Genomic DNA, 22,780 nt, shown 5'->3' with positions numbered 1-22,780 from the left:
GGATCTGACTGCAGTCACTTGGGTGACTTGGGTGGTGAGCCAGTGGTAAGGGCACACACTGGCAGGGCCAGTCGTAGACTGTCTGGCACCCTAGGCAAGGCTAAGAACATAAGAACATAAGAGAAGCCATGCTGGATCAGGCCAACGGCCCATCAAGTCCAACACTCTGTGTCACACAGTGGCAAAAAATGTTATATACACACATACACTGTGGCTGATAGCCACTGATGGACCTCTGCTCCATATTTTTATCTAAACCCCTCTTGAAGGTGGCTATACTTGTGGCCGCCACCACCTCCTGTGGCAGTGAATTCCACATGTTAATCACCCTTTGGGTGAAGAAGTACTTCCTTTTATCCGTTTTAACCTGTCTGCTCAGCAATTTCATCGAATGCCCACGAGTTCTTGTATTGTGAGAAAGGGAGAAAAGTACTTCTTTCTCTACTTTCTCCATCCCATGCATTATCTTGTAAATCTCTATCATGTCACCCCGCAGTCGACGTTTCTCCAAGCTAAAGAGTCCCAAGCGTTTCAACCTTTCTTCATAGGGAAAGTGCTCCAGCCCTTTAATCATTCTAGTTGCCCTTCTCTGCACCTTCTCCAATGCTATAATATCCTTTTTGAGGTGCGGCGACCAGAACTGCACACAGTACTCCAAATGAGACCGCACCATCGATTTATACAGGGGCATTATGATACTGGCTGATTTGTTTTCAATTCCCTTCCTAATAATTTCTGGCACATACAGACCCCGCACTGATAACCACCAAATCACATGGGTGCACCCAGTTCAGCACCCCCAGAAGGCTGGTGCCCTAGGAAATCACCTAATTTGCCTAGTGGTTACTTGTGCTTACTGTGTGCTTTACCTAGTGCTTACTGGTGACAGCACAGGGGGAAATCTTTAAAAAGTTTGGGGAAAGTAGTCCTTTTAGCTGACAGTTCAGAGCTATAACAAGAACAAACTAAGTGAGGCACTTGCCTGAGCTGCACAAACCAGAGGGGCATGTTAAAAGTATATCATCATGACTAAAATAAATGTTGTGTTATTATTTTTGTTATTTATTCATTATGGGAGTATAGGGGACACAATTTGGGCTGCAAAAATAGCTCGTTGGAGGGTCTTGCTTTGGAAGCACCGCTGCTTGCCTCTTCTTCGTTTAACCCTAAACCAAGCGATGCTGAATGGAAGCTTCCTCACCTGGCAGCCCAGTAAAAGAAATGGGCTGGAGCGGAAACGGGCAGCGGCCATTCGCTGGAGGAATGGCTAAGCCTTCAGTCGCTTTCCCCACTCAGCCTGGAATTTGGAAACACAGGGCATCAGCCAGCCAAACAGGCGACCCATTGGCAGCGGCGGAGACTTCTTTCATTTGTGAGGCAGGTGAGAGGCGACTCGGTGTCCCCAGCGGCGTTTCTGGAGACCTGTGCCTGTCTGGCGGGAAGCGTGAGTCGCTTTGTGGTTCAGGGAGAGGGCGAGCAGAAAAGGAGGAGGCGTTTGTCGGGGGCGGACAGGCGCTACAGGGAGGGCTTGCCTGTTGCTGCCCTCTCAGGGAGCCGGGGTTGAGGTGACCGGGAGTGGGTGGAGCTTCTGGGCGAGCTCGAGGAAACCATTCAGCCCCTGCAGTCCCTGGGTTCTCGCTTCAGCTCTCAAGGAGCAGCACCTTTGCGTTATTTTGGTGGTTTCTGAGATCCTTCCGCCCTCCTTTGGGAGCCATGGGCTTCGGAAGAGACGCAAGCTGCGTGGTCCTGCTGCTTCTCGTTCAAGGTAAGCGGGTTTCCCTTCATGCAGGTGGGACGCCTTCCAGCGGCCGGCTCGGTCTTGTGCTCTTGCGCGAGGAACTTTTTTCTAAAGTCCCTGACTGTGCAGCGCGATGAATAGCGCAGAAGAGTCGCTGAGTAGACTGGAAAGTGGGGAGGGGGATATAAGCGCTGGAGAAAGTAGCACCCCTTCTTAGTCTTCCCTGAAACATCGGAGCGCACACGAGATGTCCTAGTCTAAGCACTTTGAAATCCCATGCTCGTCAGTGGGGAACAATATCCGTTGAAGAGTTTTCCCCATTGAAAGGGATCGTCTCCTCGAGCTGCGCAGGTGCGGTTTTTAAAATCTTGCAGACAATAGACTCTGAACTAGGCGGAAAGGAATGAGGTTTTTATAATCAATACTGGTGCCTTCAGTATCCCTTTTTATTGCAGTCATTCTTGACATTTTATATAGCATCTTTCATGTGTGGCATGTATTTCACAGTTATTGTCTCAGTTGTTCTTACACCAGCTTTAAAGTAAAGGAAATAAAATAAAGTTTAAGATTAACAGGTGTTCCAGCAGAAGCTTTTGGGGGGTCAGAGTTCACTTCAACATATCCGTGAAGTGCCTGATCTCAGCGGAGCATGTTAAAGGATGGAGAGTCACTTTTGGAATGGAAGAGAGGTGTTTCCCAATCCCTCCCCCGGCCCACAGATTACAGGGTGCAGAAACTGTGGTTGGTAGACTTTCAAGGGCAGCTGAGTATAAATACAAATGACAGGTGAATGGTGCATCTGATTCAGTCAGCTCTGACTTACAAAATGTAATGCTGGAATAAATTTTGTTAGTCTCTAAAGTGCCTTTGGACTCCTTTGTTATTTTAATGCAAAAGACTAACATGGCTACCCATCGGGAATTCACACCATCATTGCAAGGTGAGCTAACATCATACTCTCCGTACTGCAGACCTAGGGGCTGAAAATGTGAAATAGGAAGTTCACTTCAGGAGTCACTCTGAATGACTAAAAGGATGGAGTGAAATTCACCCAGGGATTTCATGGGTAACTACTTACAACTCATACCCTTAATCACTACATTGACATCATTATAACACTTCCAAGGGAGGGGGGAATTGCTGAGTTCTGTTTCATGTATCCCTTGAAGACTATGTGGAATTAATTTTTTTTTGTCATTGAATATCCAAACACCAAGATGACAATGCATTTCTCTCTTGCGGAGAAGTACTATGTGCTCAGCAATGTAATTCTATCCAGTGCCTGAAACAATAGAAAGGAATGCCTTTGAGCATGTACAGAATGCCTTTTCCCACTAAGCTTGACTATGATGGAGGTGGTGGGCTTCTGGCAAGATAACACTGGTGAGAAGCATTGCAAATACCCATGTCTCATTTAACTAAACCAAGCTGCCTAATTTTTTTTTTTAAGTGAGAGAGACACTTTCACCACCCAACTTTCTGTACTGTATGTAAAAGGCACCTTCATCTTTGTCCAAGAACAATTTTTTTGGGTGGATCATCTTGTCCCACTTCTTTGGAACATGGGGACTCCCTATCCACTACACTTTTGAGCTCAGGATTCTAGCAAGCACATCCCTCTGTTATAGTCTTGCCCTTACTACTGAGCAGCATTGTTACTGTCTAGAAACCAGGGTTAGCAGGGCAGTGCTTCTAAACATACTTCACCCCTGGTATTTCTCATGCTAGAAAACTTAATACCCGGGAGAACAAGGTTACAAATTGGCACCTCTCACTATTTCTTCAAATCTCTCCCTCATTTTTCTGTAAGCATCTTACTTACTGTAAGCATCATCCCTTGCTGTCTAAGCTTCAGTTTGTGAAATGTAAATGAATACACATTCAGCCTTTCTCCATCTTCTCCCACTATTGTCTCCCCTGTGTCAAATTTTAGAGTGTGAACTTCTTAGGACAGGGACATGTGTTGAGCCATATCCATCAGGCCTCTTATGGCAGGGGCATGTCTTGTGTCCATCAATACCTTTAATGCTGCTACAAGAATGGGACCCACAAACATTATCTCATTTTCCCTCAGCCCCTTGTTTCCTCTGCTGGATGTGGCTTCATCCCTCCCCCATGCTGGCTTTGCTTTCTCCATCAACTCTGCTCACTACCCTCCCCCCCAGCTATAGGTCCACAGTCTTTCTCTTCTTCCTATTCATCACCTTGTCTTCCCAGCTCCATGATGTTGGTGCTTCTCCAGAGGAGCTGAAGAAAGGAAGGAATCTCTCCCATAGTAATGGTATTCCTTCTGAGGTAGCCCCTAAGCAAGCCAAGGCCAACATCTGGTGTTGTGGTTTGAGGTTTAGTAATCTTTCTCAGTGCCAGGTGAGTAGACCCTTCCATAGATCTCCCAAAATACAACATGAAATGGAGGCCTTTGCATTGTGATGGGATGCCATGGTAATCAAAAAGGGTGACCAAGTTCGCACAAGTCTGCTGCAAGATCTTAGGTGGCAAGGAACTCTGTAGGTTGTTTTTTATTATCTCTGTGTGTGCACAGATATTTCTCTTTTGAAGATTCCCTGCCCCTTTTATTTTTGGTGTGAAATATTTCTGCAAACCTGTGTATTTTCTTGGTGTTAAAGTTCTTAAGCACTAACTAAGGCTGGGTATGTTTTGCTTATTTTTATTATCTGCATGATGGCCACTTCTTGGTTGTTAAATGAAAGGGTTATTTATTTATTAAATATTTATTTGGTCAGTTATATTCCGCCCTTTCCCAGACGGGCTCAGGGTGGATGACATACGAATAAAACCGATTACATACAGTAAAACCAATAAATACAATTAAAACAACAGCATTATATATCAACATTATATAACAAAGGCAGGCGGGCACATAGTGCAAATTTAGGTATAATCATTCTATGTACAAAAAAGGATATGGGGCTTATACAGGTATAATGCAGACAGGATCATATGTGCCCTACTTCCACTCCTTTTTTCCCCTTAGGGTACAAATTCTGGGGTACAAATTCCCATCTTTGATCTAAAATAACACTTCAGTGTTACATTGATGTCAAGATAAATTAAAATTAACGCCGAGATTTCTTCTTAATCAGCATTAAACCAGAAACCATGGTTTGCCTCAACCATGACAAACATCATTGCTGACATATGGAATTATCCTGAGCAGAGTTACTCGCTTCTGAGTTAGTTGAAGTTGATAGATATTTAAGGGTGTAACTGTTTAGGATTGCACTGGTTATGTTTAATTTTTCCTTTAGAGGCTGGTGGTGTGGGAGGACAGTATAAAGTCCTGTGGCTAGACAGTTTGCTGCGGTCCAAATAATAGGATCCTGGGAATAAGGCCCAATGACTAAAATGGGTTTTACTTCTGAATAGATATGCTTATGAGTGCTTCCTATGTCTGATTTCCCTTTAGTTCTGAACTAGCACTCTTAAGTAACCTTTCTCAACTTCACGCCTTACATTTGCATGATGGGAACTGTAGTACACCATGGTAACATGATTCTGTATTTAAGAAAGAACATGTTTTCCAACTTAACTACGATACTTGAATAACTTTAAAACCACTAATCTTGTGTGTACCTCCCACTTCACAATCCTCCTTGGACTTGGGTGTAGAAATCTGAACTGTCTTTCTGGAAATTTGAGCTGTTTTGTATTATTGAAGAAGTTAAGAGACTTTACACATATTTGTCCTGGGAACATTGGGCTGTGACATTCATTTGTCAGAACATCCACTTTCCCAAATACTTTCAAACTGTAAAAAAGCATTATATTATTTCATCTGCATTGACTGTGGACTGGAGAGAATAAAAAAGCTGTGATAAGTTCTGACTTGTTCCTTTAGTAACTATGGGAAACATTACAGAATATAGTGCTAGAGGGAATAGAATCAGATACAAAGACATTAACCTTTTTGGGAGAACTGTGGCATGCAAAGAGCCTTGTGATACTTTTAAAAAAGGATGAAGCATCAGACCATGAAACATTGTCCCTACATTTTTCTCTAATCTATCCTCTATTCTCTAGTTCAAAATGTTTTTAAAAAATCAAAAGAAGCTTGGTTTAGAGTGACTGTGCACCAATGGTGACAAAGTCAGCAGAATTTAGCTGTTTGGGAAGGATTGTTCTAATGCGAGAGCTGCAGGAAAGCAGAATGCTTGCACACATGTGTTTGTGCTACTTAATTATTCATAGTTCAAAATGCAATGTTTTCCATTTGAGAGTTATCATCAGCATTAAAGCAATTAGTTTACAGGGACTGCTGGAATGAATGTTTCTCCTGCTTTCTGCACCTACTCACTAAACTCAAGCAAAACTTTCAAAGACAAACAACAACAGCAACAACTCCAATGTAAATCAATTAACAATTCTGTATGAGTATCGTGCATCTGAGCATGCAGGTCAAAAGGAGCCTGTTATTTCAACAGGGTTAAGGATGTAAAGGCATCACAATCAAAGTAGGTTACATCAGTGATCCACCAGGCTAAGCATATGACCTTCTGGTGGGAGCGAACTATACATTTGGTGAGAACCACTAGGTTATTGTTGGACTAGAGTTTCAGAGACCCAAGTCCAAATCCCCACTCTGCCACGGAAACTTGTTGATGACCTGGGGTTTGTCACAAACTCACAGCCAAACCTACCTCACAAGGTTGTTGTGAGAATAAAATGGAAGAGAGGAAACCATGTAAGTTGCTTTGGGCCCCCACTGATGAGAGAGGTGGGATATTAATGAAGTAACTAAATACACATTTCTAACAGTACAAACTTTCAATAGAGCATTTCATTTCCTTTTCCAGTCTCTGTCTGTTCAAAATATTATGAATAACTTCAAACACCAGAACAGATAACTTCCCTAGATAATAATACTACCTGATACGATTTTGTCCACACTGTGTCAGAATTTTGTGAAACAAAAGACAGAGCAGGAGAAGGATATCTGTTTATTTAGACATATATACTCGGTTTTTCTCCACTCTTCTATTTTATCCTCATAGCAACAACCCTGCAAGGTTAGTAGGCTGAGAGAGAGTGACTGGCCCAAGGTCATCCATCACGCTCCTATGGTAGATTGGGAATTTGGACCTAGATGTCCCAGATCTAACCATGTTATACCCATAATTTGGGTAAGAAAATAGTTACCATAAATACAATATCTTTGCTAACTGATGAGTCTTAAGAGCAACCACTAGTCATCCTTGAACTGAGTAGGGCTATTATTCTTGTCTTGGAATCACCTAAAGCACATAGGTAACCATTTCTAGTTTCCCTGCCGGTCCGATCAGTAACAGTCTGTAATCAGAAGCAAGTAGATTGCTTAAGGAAGGAAAATTACTGAGTATTCTACAGCCAATCAGTACTGCTTCAGACCTTTCTTTGTGTCTCTACTATTAAATAACCAGAGGTCCCAACCAGACACAGCCTGAGAGGACATAGCAGATTTAGCAAGGGAAAAGTCCACTTATGATCAAGACACATATTTTAAACTTGTAATAATACAGTATGTTAAAGACAACGTATTGTGTTGTTGTACAGATAGCTAACTTGAACTAACTACTCCTGTTGTAGTGCAGTTTTAATAGCAGTTGAATTTAGACATGAATCCATTAACAAGTATTTAAAAGCAATTAAATTGAATGTAAACACTTGGTTTCTTTGGAGAATAAGAGATACCTATATGGGTTTCTAGGTTTTTTTCCTCCAGAAAGCCAGACTAAGCCCTCGTAAAAGTCTTGAACATACTCGGTCTGCTGTTGTCATTTTCACTTACTCATTTCAAGGTTTCCTTTGTTGGGCTTTGTGCAGGCTTGTTCCCATTGCCATGGTTACCATGCTAAAAGGCAGACGGGACACAAGCTGCGTTCCTATCAGAGTTGTTCATGCGGCTCCATACCAGCATTGTTTGATTGTGCTTAGGACAGTTTCACAGACTGTTTAAAGAGCTCCCATGCATCAGTCATCAGTTCTGTGTATAATCCTCAAAATCATTGTTAGTGTTTTATACAGGGAGACCATAGAATTAAGTGTGGAAAAGATAAAGACATATTTATGTTGTTGCATTGTTTTCTTCTTTTTCTAAAAAAAATCCCTGGTCTTATTACACTGTTGACTAGAGGTCTTACACTGTTCTTACTGCATTGGTTTAAATTTTGTTATCTGCCTTGAGTCTCAGTGAGAAAGGCGGACTATAGATAAATAAAAGGTTTAGTCAGACTACACCATTGCTGATCAGATTAGTTAATTTCAGGGCTTTTTTTGTAGAAAAAGCCCAGGAAGAACTCATTTGCATATTAGACCACACCCTTTGACATCACCATTGTTTCACACAGGGCTTTTTTGTAGAGAAAGCCCAGCAGGAACTCATTTGCATATTAGGCCACACCCCCTGACACCAAGCCAGCAGGAACTGGGTTCCTGTGAGTTCCTGCTTTTAAAAAAAGCCCTGGTTAACTTGTTGTAAAAGGGTCTTGGAGTCATATTTCGTTGGTACCAGCCATGGAAATGAAAAATCAAGTTTTGATACAAATTGCTGTTGCATAATACTTTTGAGTTTCTTTCTTTGTGGCAGACTCAGAGGGATACTGACTATAAATGTAATTAGTTTACTGATCAATTGTTTTCCATGGAATCCTGAGAATTATAGTTGTGTGTGACAGAAAATGGGATGTTGTAGCAGAGTTGCTCAGAACTTTCATTCCAAGTATCATTTTGGAGAGACAAAGGAGAAATATTTATTTTTAGTGGCATATATCTGAAGTAAGGTTCCATTATGGATTGGGGCCAATTAGTTTGATACAGTAGAGGCATATGCACATTATAGTTAAAAAGCATGTACTTGTTTCTAGTTTATAATAAGTGGGTAACAATGGGTGCTTACAGACGGGTGGCTTAAGCCACCCTGGGGATGGCAGACAAGAGCCCCTAAAAAGCACATCTACACATGCACATCTGCCTGCTGTCCCCATCCCACCCCTCAGCCATCCCCAATTCACCAGGAGCCGGCTTCAAAATGTACCACTTTCAAAGTGGTGCCTTTTTGCTGGGGCACCTCCAAGGCACCTCCCCGGCCATATGGACAGCCGGGAAGCGCTCTGAAAACCGCAGACAGGGTGCACGAGCACTCTAGATGCTTCCCAGGGCACCTGTGGCCCATCCTTCTTCCTTCTTCTTATTAGCAGCCCTAATAGCTCAGACTAGCCTGATTTCATGAGAGTTTGGAAGCTAAGCAGGGTTGCTACTTGAATGGGAGTCCACTAAGGAAGCCTGGGGCTGCCGTGCACAGGAAGGCAATGCCAAACACTCTCTACTCATCTCTTGCCTTGAAAACATTATGGGGTGGGACTTCAAGGGGCTGCCATGAGTTATGGGGTTGCTAGCTTTGGGTTGGGAAATACCTGGAGATTTTGGGGGTGAAGCCTGAGAACGATGAGGTTTGGGGAGAGGAGGGAATTCATTGGGGAGTAATTAGGGTTCCTATTCTCCCATTGGGGGTGGGGTTTCCCTGATTTCAGGGCCTCCAACCTGCTGCCACAGAACCCACCCTGAAGAGCAACAATGTGCCTGACATGCCTGGTGTGATGATGTCACATAGGAGTGACATCATTATGCTGGGCATGCTGTGCAGGGACACTCTATCATTTGGGGGGGGGGAACTCTTATGATGACCATAGAGTTTCCCCCAAAATGATAGAGTGCCCCCTGCATGATATGCCTGGCATGATGCCATTTCTGGGTGACATTGTGGTATGTGTGCAAAGCACCAAAAACACTGACTAAGAGGACCACAGTCCGCTGCTGGCATCCAGGTAAGACCTGGCCACCCTAGGTATAATGCCATCGAGTCTACCTTCCAAAGTAGGCTTTTTTTCCCAAGTGAACTTATTGCTGTCACTTGGAGATCAGTTGTAATCCCAGGAGATCTCCAGCCACCACCTGGAGGTTGGCAAGCTCAAAGTGAGTTGCAACTAGATAGCAAACTTTACTTTTAAATGTGGATAGGACTGTAGCCTTATGCTTACTGCTTGCTTTCATAAGAGTTTAACATTAAAAATATCACAATCTATACCAAGGTTCATTGTTCTGCCTACCAGGAGTACAGCCAGTTGTCTTAGGCAGGTTCGTCAGCAGGGCATAATTTTCTCTCTAAAAAGAGAATCATGGGTGTTTATATTTGGGCTGTATCCAAAAACTGATGGTAAATTACCAGCACATGTAGATACAACTCTGTCATTTCTTTATAACCAGGTAAATATATTTGCACACATTCAAAATACAGTTGAGGAGCCCCGTGGTGCAGAGTGGTAAGCTGCAGTACTGCAGTCCAAGCGCTGCTCACAACCTAGGCTTCCCAATCCCCAGGTCCCAGAGGGGGATCCCCCAGTTTTACAGGCTTCCCCCCTCCCCCAGCCAGCTGGCCGGCGGGGGAAGCCCCTCCCCCACAGCCATTATGCACCTCCATGAACAATTCCCATAGGAAATGATGGGGAATTGATTTGCGGGTATTGAGGGCTCTGGGGGGGCTGTTTTTTGAGGTAGAGGCGCAAAATTTTCAGTATAGCATCTAGTGCCTCTCCCCAAAATACCCCCCAAGTTTCAAAAGGATTGGACCAGGGGGTCCAATTCTACGAGCCCCAAAAGAAGGTGCCCCTATCTTTCATTATTTTCTATGGAAGGAAGGCATTTTAAAAGGTGTGCTGTCCCTTTAAATGTGATGGCCAGCACTCCCTTGGAGTTCAATTCTGCTTATCACACCCTTGCTCCTGGCTCCGCCCCCAATGTCTCCTGGCTCCACCCCCAAAGTCTCCTGGCTCCACCCCCAAAGTCCCCAGATATTTCTTGAATTGGACTTGGCAACCCTATCACAACCTGAGTTAGATCCTGGCGGAAGCTGGATTCAGATTGCCGGCTCAAGGCTCACTCAGTCTTCCATCTTCCGAGGTCAGTAAAATGAGTACCCCGTGAAAACAGCATGATGTGCCATCACCCCAGAGTTGGAAACGACTGGTGATTGCACAGGGGACCACCTTTACCTTTTTTAAAATACAGTTATTTGGGAAATTGTGTGATTGAGTTCATTTGAACCTGAAATTTTCAGCACGTTAAATAAAATAATTTGAATGGCTAAATCTGATAAGGAGACAATTGTATGTGTTTGTTAGTTTCACTGTGACTTAATCTGTTTCTGTAGGACATTTAAAACAAAATCTGTGTTTTGGTTTTCAAACTGGTTGCATCCTGACCCAACACACAGGTCAGTGTGTAAATTGGAGCTTATTGTACTCTTTCATTACTGCAGCTGAGCAGAAGCCTTTTTCTAATTGATTAGAAAGTCACATGACCATGTGTAGTCAGCCACTGAACTGCCTTTTGAGGTAATCATATTTTAGTTGATATTTGCACTGTTACACCACTAGACTATTCCTATCATTAGGCATTATTCGCAGTCTCTTTCTATAATAGTGCTAATTGACCCAAACGGGGGAAAAATTATGAAGGTAAACTTCCGCTGGCATCAGTAAACTGAAGAGGAAGCAGAGTTGTGATAAGCAGACAAGTGAAGACCGAGACACCTAAATAGTAACTCAGTCTAAACAATGCTTGTCTTTTAAATATGCATCTTTCAAAATTGGAGGCAACAGCAGAGAAGTGGCCAGGACTGGCAGGGAAACTGCTTCGAGAATGTACTTTAATTATGTGAGAAAGCAATATAATCATGTGAAATTTCTTTGGACACATCCAAGAAGCTTGCTGAATGATCAGCTCTCTGCTATCAAAGTGCAAACAGGTTGTGAGGCAATGGCGAACTGGTGGGTGATAGAGCTTCCTTAATCATAAATGCTTCTGTATTCCCCTTCCTACTTCATACATAAATGGAGGTCTTTCCTGTGTGAAAAGCAGAAACCTAAATCTCCTAGTACAGGGAACGAGATGCACAGTTCTGTGGCTCTCAGCTGCTGCCTGCTCTGGAGGCCAGAATTCAGCTTAGCAGAAGAATTGCACAAAGGAATGGCCCTGCATATTTATTTGTTTTTATTTATAATCACTCAGTTGGTTTCCTCTGGTGGGTAACAAGTTCCTGGCAGTCCAGCAAGCAACTATTTTTTTAAAAAAAATGTTTCCTCCTCCTTTTAAGCCACAGATAACTACCATAATTATCTGCATTAAGTGGACATGCAAACATTTCTTTGAACTAGCAACTTTTTTGGTCTTATTTTGGCTGCACAGGGTTTGTTCCTTATATTTTAATTCATTCTTTAAATGAGCAAAATTGTGTTGAAATGTAAGGCTTGTTTTTTATTTCTTTTGCAAAGCATTTTTTTAAAAGAAAAACTGTGTGCAAGGAGGTAGTCTGGATATAAAGAAATGTGCTTCATTCTTTTTAGAGCCCATGCTTCATCAGCATCAGGAAACAGTGCTGGAAGGAAAGAGATAGCATAGAGGAATACGCTTGTGACAGGTGCCTATGAGAACTCTTTTTTCTTTTCCTATCAAGAAGAAGAAGACGACTGTAGATTTATACACCACCCTTCTCCCTAAATCAGAGTGGCTTACAATCTCCTTTATCTTCTTTCACCACAACAGACACTCTGTGAGGTGGGTGGGGTTGAGAGGGCTCTCACAGAAGCTGCCCTTTCAAGGACAACTCTGTGAGAGCTACAGCTAACCCAAGGTCATTCCAGCAGCTGCAAGTGGAGGAGTGAGAAATCAAACCCGGTTCTCCCAGATAAGAGTCCGCATATTTAACCACTACGCCAAAGTGGTTGTCTTGTTGCATGCAAATCCTGAATGTGAGTGGCAGCTGTGGGAAGGGAAATTAGACAGAAATACACTGCATGTATGGATAACCATAAGCTTGTCTTGATCCCAGCCAATCACATGTAGTGCTAGTGGAGTGTGTGTATGTTGTGTGTCATCAAATTGTTTCCAACTTATAGCAATGCTATGAATTAACAATTGCATCCCAAACATCCTACCATTAAAAGCCTTGCTTAGATATAAAAGGATGTGAAGACCACAGCATGCCAGACAATTGATTAAATATTGGCTAGTCAATGGATCATTTACTTGGTCATAATCAATATTGTTAAATATTTTATGAATCCAAGGATGTCCTGCATTGTGCCTTTTTATTTCATTATGATGTTGCTTGCAAGCAGGGGTTTTTTTGTAGCAGGAACTCCTTTGCATATTAGGCCACACACCCCTGATGTATACAATCCTCCAAGAGCTTACAGGGCCTACTGTAAGCTCTGGGAGGATTTGCTACATCAGGGATGTGTAGCCTAATATGCAAAGGAGTTCCTGCTACAAAAAATGCCCTGCTTGCAACATAATTTAATTGTGTGACTTGTAAGTTACCTTGGGACTTTGAGGAAAGATGGAATATAAATATCATCATAATTATTAAATTAGTTCAATCAATTATTAAAACTGATTGTTGTCCATCCAAAGCTACAGGGCCTCTACATGGTCATTGTGCCATGCTTTATCCCTGCATGCAGTGCTTTCACCACAGAGCCCAGGCTGCACCAAAACAAATGCAATATACAACCTCAGAAACAATCCAAATCCATTGCCATTGGGTTAGGGAAAGCTTTTTAACAGAAAATCGGGGCGAGGGGGGGAACCACGTGATTTCAGTTTTAAAAAATGAAAAAAATGCTGCCCTTACCTACTAAATATGCAAACACTAAGACAAGTTCTGCTGGATGAAGAATGCTGGGGTCATTCAAAGCTTCCTGGGTCCCAAAGAAATAGATTCACACAGTAAATCACACAGACATTCTGGTTCAGTCTGGCTCTGTCTGGAGCTCATTAAAGACACCTACTGGTTGCAGCAGCCTGCATACTAAACATAAACAAACAAGCAGGGCATTAAGCCAAGAGCAGGCACTCTGCAAATTATTTGCTGCCAGAAAACATTTGTGTTTATAGAAGGTTTGCAGCGCAGTCCTATGCATGTTAATTCAAAGGCCTATTTTGTATAACAGTCCTAGGCATACTTACCTGGAGGTCAATACCATTGGGCTTTGTGGGGCTTACCTCTCACTATACATGGGACTGTGTTTTCAGGGAAAAGGAGATGGGAAGGATGAAACCAAAATGGATAAGAATCTCTGCTGCACACCAATATTTTAATCGCTGATTTGTTAATTCACATTCAAAATTAAGTCCCTTGGCAGTGTTTTGGATACTTCCCCACCCCTACTATACCAGTCATCCAAGCAGCACACAGTTCCATAAAGTGGAATGTAGTTGTTAGAGGAATAATGGATGGGTTCAGGCACGAATCTGTGATGTAATCTCCTTTTTATCCTGTGTCTCTCTTTCTTTTTGCAGTGAGAAGAATACAGTACGTACATCGCATCATCAAACAGAAATCAAAAAGTGACAGCTGCCCCTCCCCCACAATTTCCTCATTAAAAAAGAAATCAAAAAGGGGACAAACTGCCCCAGACCACACTTTCCTCATTAAACAGAATATATATACATACATTTATACATCCACAGTAAAAAGTATATTTTAGAATCCTTGTACAATCAATGCAAAAAGCATTTTTTCCTGTTCTTATGGTCTGTGATTTAAAATAGCTTTTCCACCAAATTTACGTATGGGCTAATTGTGAGAGAAAAGTATTTGACCTGCAAGGTCAATGCTCTAGGTCAAGGGTTTTATGGCTGTGAAATGTATATCTCGCAGACGTGGGAGGATATTCACCCTGTGAGAGAGAGCATGAATCTTAGCAAATTATTTAATGCTGACACAGTTTAGACCTGGACAAAATAAACAGATGAAATTAGGTTCTCACGCAATAAATTTCCAGAGCTTACAGAATGCTTCTTCATATAGGAGACATTATTCTTCCAAACAACATAGTTTAAAAGAAAAAAAACACTTTAAATTGCTTCCAGAAAACAAGTTAAATACAGAAATTAACTAAATACAAGAAATTGTATATGTATTTTAAGTCTAAATTTCCCTTTATGTTCATCCTACAGCAAGTGAAATAGGCAGAAATAAGTTCTACATGCCCTGTTAAATGTGCATTCACCCCATGTTCCCCAAGTATTGTTGACAACACAAATATTTACTGCCAACTTTGGTGATTTTTGATATGGTTCCACCAAGATCAGGATCTGAGCCTTTAATTGTATTCAAGTAGGCATTCATTTGCTTTTGATGGAACTCTTAACATCAGAAGATCTGGGGCTTTGTGCTGAGCCATGCAGCTCACTTAATATCTTGGCACACAATACAACTTTTTTCCATCGTCAGCATCCTCCACCTGTTAGCACTCCAAGGAGCTGTCTGGGGGTTACTTGAGCAATGAACAGGTTGCCTAAGATTCTATAAGAAAAAGAAGAGCTTATCGTTGCTGCTTTAGGGAGAAGAGGGGGTTGTGGGTCACGGGCAGCCTAGGAACTGATCTCCTTGATGAACCAAGGGTGCAGAGAGAGGAGCGAATTCCACATTTTAATCACTCTCTGTGTAAAATAGTATTTCCTTTTGTCCACCCTGAATATGCTATCAGCCTCGTTGTATTGAGTTCTAGTATTTTGAAAGGGAGAAAAAGTTCTGTTTGTCAACTCTCTCCACCCCGTGCATAATTTTATAAACCTCTATCTTGACCCCCTCCCCCACTTAGCCATCTCTTTTCTAAACTGAAAAGTCACTCATCAGCCTTTCCTCGTAGGGAAGGTGCTCCAATCCAACCCCTCCCCCCCCCCCCTTAATCAACTTTGTTGCTCTTCTCTGTACTTTTTTCTAGCTCTGCAATGTCCTTTTGGAGATACGGTGACCAGAATTGTACACACTATTCCAAACAAGGCGGCGATATAGATCTATACAGGGGCATTACAATATCGGCTGTTTTATTCTCAATCCCGTTCCCAAGAATACCTACCACAGACTTTGCCTTTTTCATCGCTGCAGCACACCTGGTTGACACTTTCACCGAACTATCCACGACACACTTGGGATTTCCCCCCTCTCAGTCACAGCAAGTTCTATCCCTATTAGCTTATGCTTGAAGTGGGGATTTTTTGTCCCACTGTGCCATCACCTTACACTTACCAGCACCGAATTTAATTTGCCACATACCACACCCCTACTTCCTAATCATTTATGAATAAATGAAATAGTCTTGCCCCCCCCCCCCCCATACCAATTCTTGTCGGACCCCGCTGCTTACTTCCCTCCACTGTGAGAATTGTCCTCTGATTCCTACTCTTTACTTCCTGTCATTGAACCAGTTTTTAAACAGAAAGAGAACCCATCCTCTTATCCCATGACTGCTAATTTTACTCAGGAATCTCTGACGAGTCTTTCTCAATGAACTCCAAAAGGTTGATGAGGCAGGACTTCCCTTTGCAGAAGCCATACGGGTGAAGATTTAAAAAACAAAACAAAGAAACCTGGCACGATTGTGATCCGAGGGTGGAAAATGTTTTTGTTTCAATCAATTTTATTAGTAACACATCGCAATAAATTTCAATTTCTTACATCATTAATAATTACTTTTTATCTATCCCATATATTACTTTCTACCCACTCCTCACCCTGTTACTTGACACCCGCAGGTGTTATATACGTAAAATCTTAATATTAAAGGTACCCTTAATTAATAAGAACCAGAATTAATATCCTCCTCCCTCTTGTACTTAGTCATTATCAAAAAATTGTTCAATGCCCTTTTATTTTCCACTCTTTTTCTACGTATCTCCTGAACTTTTCCCACTGCATCTTAAATACTTTAAATCATAGTCTCTTAAGGTTCATGTTAACTTGTCCATTTCACTCCGTCTCATAACTTTTACAATCCAACCCCATTTCTCTGGTATTTTTTCTTGCTTCCACAACTGCGCATACAACGTCCTAACTTTTTCCACTCCATCTTAATTACTTCTAAAGCATAGTCTCTTATTGTTCATGTTAACTTGTCCATTTCACTCATGACAATCCCATTTCTCTGGTATTTTTTCATGCTTCCACAACAGCGCGTACAACGTCCTAACTTTTTCCACTCCGCCTTAATTACTTCTAAATCATAGTCTCTTAAGGTTCATGTTAACTTGGCCATTTCACTCCGTCTCATAACTTTTACAATCCAACCCCATCTCTCTGGTATTTTTTCTTGCTTCCACAACCGCGCATACAACGTCCTAACTTTTTCCACTCCGTCTTAATTACTTCTAAAGCATAGTCTCTTAAGGTTCTTGTTAACTTGTCCATTTCACCCTGTCTCATAAATTTTACAATCCAATCCCATTTCTCTGGTATTTTTTCTTGCTTCCACAACTGAGCATACAACGCCCTAACTTTTTCCACTCCATCTTAAAAACTTCTAAATCATAGTCTCTTAAAATTCTTGTTAATTCGTTCATTTCACTCCATGTCATAACTTTTACAATCCAAACCCATTTCTCTGGTATTTTTTCGTGCTTCCACAACTACGCATATAATGTCCTAGCATCTGAAAGCAAGTACCAAATTATAGTTCTATCTTCTTTTGGAAATTTTTCCATTTGTAATCCCAACAGAAAAGTCTCTGCAACTTTCTTAAATTCATATCCCGAGATCCTAGAAATTTCTTGTTGAATCATTTTGCTCTTTCACAAGTCCACCGCATACGGTAGAAAGAACCTTCATGTTTTTTACATTTCCAACATCTGTCTGGCATCTTATTATTCATCTTTGCCAATGTCACCCGGTGAGTTGCATTTGAACCCGAGTCTCCTGGTTTCTTGTTTAGCACTTAACCCGCTAGACTTACTTTACTGTAGCCCACTTTTTTTTTTTCTGCTGAGACTGAAGGCGGCTTACACAGATGTAAAACAATGTACTCAACTAGGATAGGCATTAGAGGACCACACTAGGATCCGGAACCATCACGTTCAAATCCTGACTCTGCCACGCAAGATTGCTGGTGACTTTGAGCCTATCACGCTCTCCTGCCTTAGCCTACCTCACAAGGTCACTGTTGCGAAGATAAAATGGAAAAGGGGAAAACCATTTGATAAGCTGCTCGGTATCATGATTAGGGAGGGAAACAGGATGTAAAAACTAAGCACTACACCACAATGGTTTCCATGAAATGTGGGGGCTGGACAGCTGTAAGAGATCGCAGAGGCTACTGTTACACGGCTAACCTCTACCGGCTTCCAAGCTCTGACAAAATTGGGCTATTCAATTATATTCAGGTTTCCCATGAAACATTTACACGCGGATAATTAGAGAAATAAGAGCCCCAGCGGTGCAGAGTGGTAAAAGCTGCAGCACAGCGGTTCTAACCTCTGCTAGCGACCAGAGTTTCACGGTTAAAACAATTTTATTTGGTAACAAATTATATGTCCTGCATCATTAATAACTTCTTTTATCTATCCCACATATTACTTTCTAGCCACCCCTCCCCCATTACTTGACCCCCGCCGGTGCTATTTACTTAAAGTACTAATGTTTAAAGGTATCCTTAACTAATAAAAAATGAAAATTAACATTCTTCTTTTTTTCTAAGACTTCATCATTATCAAAAAAATTGTTCAACGTCCTTTTATTTTCCACTCCATCTTAAAAACTTCTAAATCATAGTCTCTTAAAATTCTTGTTAATTCGTTCATTTCACACAATGTCATGACTTTTACAATCCAATCCCATTTCTCTGGTATTTTTTCGTGCTTCCACAACTACGCATATAATGTCCTAACGGCTGAAAGCGAGTACCAAATTATAGTTCTATCTTTTTGGAAATTTTTCCATTTGTAATCCCAACAGAAAAGTCTCTGCGACTTTCTTAAATTCATATCCCAAGATCCTAGAAATTTCTTGTTGAATCATCCGCCAATACTTTTTCGCTCTTTCACAAGTCCACCGCATACGGTAGAAAGAACCTTCATGTTTTTACATTTCCAACATCTGTCTGGCATCTTATTGTTCATCTTTGCCAATTTTCTTAGGAGTCATATACCACCTGTACATCATCTTAAAGCAATTTTCTTTAATACTCTGACACGTCGAAAGTTTCATAGAGTTCTTCCACAAATATTCCCATGTGTCCGTCTGTATTTCTTTATTTACATTAATTGCCCACTTAATCATTTGAGATGTCACTACTTCATCTACTTCATTTTAAAAGTAACATATAGATTTTTGAAATTAATTTTTCATTGTCTCCAAGCAGAACTTTTCCCATTTCTGTTTGTTCTCATCTTATTCCTTCAGTTTTAACATCGCTTTCCACCAAACTTTTTATTTGTTGCGTTTGAAACAATCATATTTATTATTCAACTCTTCAGCAGTTTTCAATTCTATTTTACAGCTTTGTATTTTTAGTTTATACGACACCCTTTTTCCCTCTCCCATCTCCGCCGTTATCCTTATTACTTCTGCAGGCGATGAGGATAGAGAAATGTTACGACCGTTCCTTTGTCATAGATTGCTATTTGATCGTGTTTTGCGCGCTTCGGTTTTAATACAAAGGCACGCAAATCGGGGCCCTCGGCGGTAGTTTCTAAAGCATCCGCGCAATTCGATGTTTTGATTACGCGTGTCTTAGACGGTCGCTGTATATAATCGAATAAAATATAATACGCGATCGCTATGTATAACGTTAGACAACCTTGTTACTCTGACTTTTGACAACCCCGAGATAGGCCCCCCTTCTGCGAATTCGGCTCCGCGGCCCGTCACCAATAGGGGAGTCGCCGTTGTTCAAACGCTCCAGCGGGTGCGGGGGGGTCGGCGCAGGATTCTCTTTAAATACGGGAAACCCGAGCGCCGTTCTGACGGCTCCGTACCACCATGGCGAATACACCTCTGTCTGTTTTTAATCCCGTGGCCCCCGGAGCACCCGTGAGGAGGAAAACTACAGCGAGGATTCAAAAACCTAGCACCGATTCTGACAAGGAGAATGTACAGCCGGTTCTTGCTAAACGCCTTTTTGCTTCCCCCGAGAAAATGAAAGATGGGGCAGAAACCTGTACATCGAAGCGGAGTAGATGTTTCCAGGATGGTGAGAGTTGTGACTCCGTGAATCCGTCACAACAAGATACATTTAAGGTGGGTAGAACAACATGGGAAAGATGTGTAAAAGGTTGTGTTGTTTCTGTTTAGACTCCTTTTCTCATTTTGTGTGTTTGTGATTTTTTTAGAAAATTTGTCTCGTGGACTTGTCCGGTGTTCAGACGTCGATTCAAACCGTCCTGCAAAAATACGTGGGAGTGTCCGATGAAGACGTTCCACCTGTGGACAAGCAAAAGTCACGTTCTGCGATGTACAAACTGATAACTGCCACCGCTTATTCTGTTCTCAATTATTGCTCCAACGATCTCTCTTATTCTATGTGTGACGGATGCATTTTAGATAGACCCGGACAGAATTCTCATGTATGTTTGACGTGGTCCTCTGCTTTTTACGATGAGAACTTAAGATATGTTTGTCGCAATCTGAATATGAGCCCCGTGTTGTATGTGATCACGATTATTGCGTGTTTTCTTGATTGTTGTGGTATTAACAAGAATCATGTCATAACATTGGCCAACCTGGTGGAAGGCGTACGAACATCCCCGACCCCCTGTGAACAATTGAGAACGTTGTTTCAGAAATGCCACCGACCCTATGTGACACTTGTTGAGAAATTTCTGCATAATACATTTCAGAATGGCACATCTGTGAATACCTTTCTTTTCCCCCTTTTGTAAATAAATTTAAAAAACTTTCTGTAATAAATGTACATTTTATACATTCACATGTATAAAAATAAAAATGTATTTAGAAGCCGTTGAGTTTGTGCAAATTTTGATACTAAAAAATATTCGATATTAAAAAGATCACGTTGCATTTAGGGAGGTCGCTTTTGATCAGTAAGAGGGAGATTGACGCCGATACGTCGATAGACGTATGGTTTTACCAATAACGCTGAAAATAACGTCTCTGCACCGAGAAAACTTAAAATAGACCGAGAGCTGTTTAAACACAAGTCCTAATACCGACAGCGTGTTTTCACGGGTTCCTTACTTTAAAAAATCAACACCGTGCACGCTCTTCCCCACATAATCCTGAACAGCTCTTTAAAAGTTCTTTAAAAGCCGGAGCAAGTCTTTTTCTGTAGCGGTTCCGTTCTTATGCCCCGGCTGAAGGCGGGGGCCGTCTCTTCTCTCAGCCGATACCGCCAACACAGAAAGTCCTTCTCCTGGTTTGTTTTAATAATGTATAATCATGCCAATTTTTGGCTAATGGTTTTTTGTAAAACACTTGGGGCAACAAAGAAACAAAGTATAAAAATACATTGAATAATCGGACACAGCCGGTTATTACATATAAGCTTTTTTTCTTTATTTTCACTTTACGGTGAAACACTCCCCTGTAAATATGACCTATTGAACAGGGTAGGAGTGACGGTGTAAAGGCTGTGGATCGCAATCGTGGGAGGATAGGTTTCTTCGGCGTTTGCTTGGGCGGATTAAAATTAGCTGGGGCAAACGGGGCAAGAAACGGAGGGAGTCTATCTGATTTTATATAGGAAAGCGGGTGTAATATTCTGTAAAGATGGCTACGAATCAAAGGTGCCGAGGGTGAGCATAATGGGAAAAGGTGAGAATGGGGGGAGGCCGGAATCAGGTTGGGGTGCAATAAACATATTACAAAGTAACACACGAGCAACAGCGTTATAGGCCGCCGCTGGATCATGTTAGGGAAAGGGGGGGGGTATGTTCCTTGTCTATACACGTAGGTAATCCCATCATTCTTTTACCCGTGTTCTTTCGGCCGGTACTTCCTCTACATTTCTATTACGGATGCTTAATTTGTCGGCTTCTCGGTTTGTAAGAAACCTACCGATTGGGGGAAAGTAGGTTGTAAAACCATATCTGTATAGAACCGGCGGTATTGGGGCACGGTTGGAGTGGGTCGACGTATTCATAGGCAGTCATCGAAGAGTCGCTATGCTGAGCGATCTGACAGCCGAGACAAGGCGACTGGTGGATGGGTACTTGCGACACAACCTGAGTGGTTCGGTGCTGTCTCACAGCTACACGGCCAAGACCCTGCGGAGAGTGGCTGACGAGCTGGAGAGCCGTGAGAAGACATTCTTTCACTCCATTTGCTCCACAGCAATCTTGGTGGAGCCTGGTAGGGCAGGCGTCCATTTGAGACGTGTGGCGGCGCAGATGGCATCTGATGGCGGGCTTAACTGGGGTCGAGTAGTGGCGCTGTTTGTGTTCACCGGCACCTTGGCAACAGCTCTGGCTGAGCGGGGGGCCCACGAGGAGATCGGCGGCCTGACAGAAGCATTGGTCATCTATCTGTCTGTGGAGAAGCGCGAGTGGCTGGAGGCGCATGGTGGCTGGGAAGGGTTCTACCGCTACTTCAACAAACACGGTTCTGATTCAATCAGCCGGTGCGATACCAAAAGCAACACTATCATAGCGACCGCCGGATTTGTCCTAGCAGGATTAGCTTTCCTCATGGCTGTGCGATAAAAGTACATCGTGAACTCGAAACTATGAACAAGCGCGATGAAACTATGAACAAGTACCCGTGATGAGTCCGCTCTATATTTTTACCATTTTAATAACGTTGCTTAAATCGGTGTCTAGGCCTGAATGTTTAAATGAAGCACAACCCACCTTGGCAACGTTAAAAAACCAAACAAATGGAAACAAAGATTGTTCAGATCCTAAGTTTGTATGTTTTGTTAGTTCCATTCTAGAGAACTGAGACGTTATGCTAAAATACGCTAGATGACCTTGCGGTGCAATCGACGTAACGATGTGTGTTTGGATTTTTATGGAGGGAATTCTAAGCTTATTTCAGTCGAGCACACCACGTGTTTCATACCGTCATATCTAATAGAAAAGCGTTTTATTAAAGCGAGAATATACAAAGCGTAGCTTTTTTTAAATTAACAACAATCTGCATCCCGATCCACGTGTCTACAGTTCTCCGCGAATGAGGCGTCTTCCACTTTGGTGTCGAATAGGAGGGAAGGGGGGATTGCCGGGAAATCCTGCAAGGGGGGGGGGGCAGGGTAA

The 22,780-nt window shown here is 42.2% G+C and overlaps 2 protein-coding genes across 2 annotated transcripts in view; both read left to right on the top strand.

Moving 5' to 3' along the window:
* The first annotated feature begins 1,636 nt into the window (after nt 1-1,636).
* Nucleotides 1,637-22,780, top strand: part of ITGA2 (integrin subunit alpha 2) — a 111,225-nt gene continuing 90,081 nt past the window's right edge. Inside the window, exon 1 of the mRNA XM_060236007.1 lies at nt 1,637-1,765. Within this exon, the coding sequence (XP_060091990.1) occupies nt 1,714-1,765 (52 nt within the window). The 5' untranslated portion in view covers nt 1,637-1,713. The remainder of the gene's footprint in view (nt 1,766-22,780) is intronic.
* Nucleotides 21,692-22,228, top strand: LOC132570002 (anti-apoptotic protein NR13-like). Its single transcript, XM_060236443.1, has one exon. The coding sequence runs from the start codon at nt 21,692-21,694 to the stop codon at nt 22,226-22,228; it is 537 nt and encodes a 178-aa protein (XP_060092426.1).

The sequence above is a fragment of the Heteronotia binoei genome, chromosome 4 (genome assembly GCF_032191835.1).
Source record: "Heteronotia binoei isolate CCM8104 ecotype False Entrance Well chromosome 4, APGP_CSIRO_Hbin_v1, whole genome shotgun sequence".
NCBI lineage: Eukaryota > Metazoa > Chordata > Lepidosauria > Squamata > Gekkonidae > Heteronotia > Heteronotia binoei.
The sequence above is the reverse complement of the archived record's forward strand: the minus strand, read 5'-3'. Positions and strand labels throughout refer to the sequence as shown.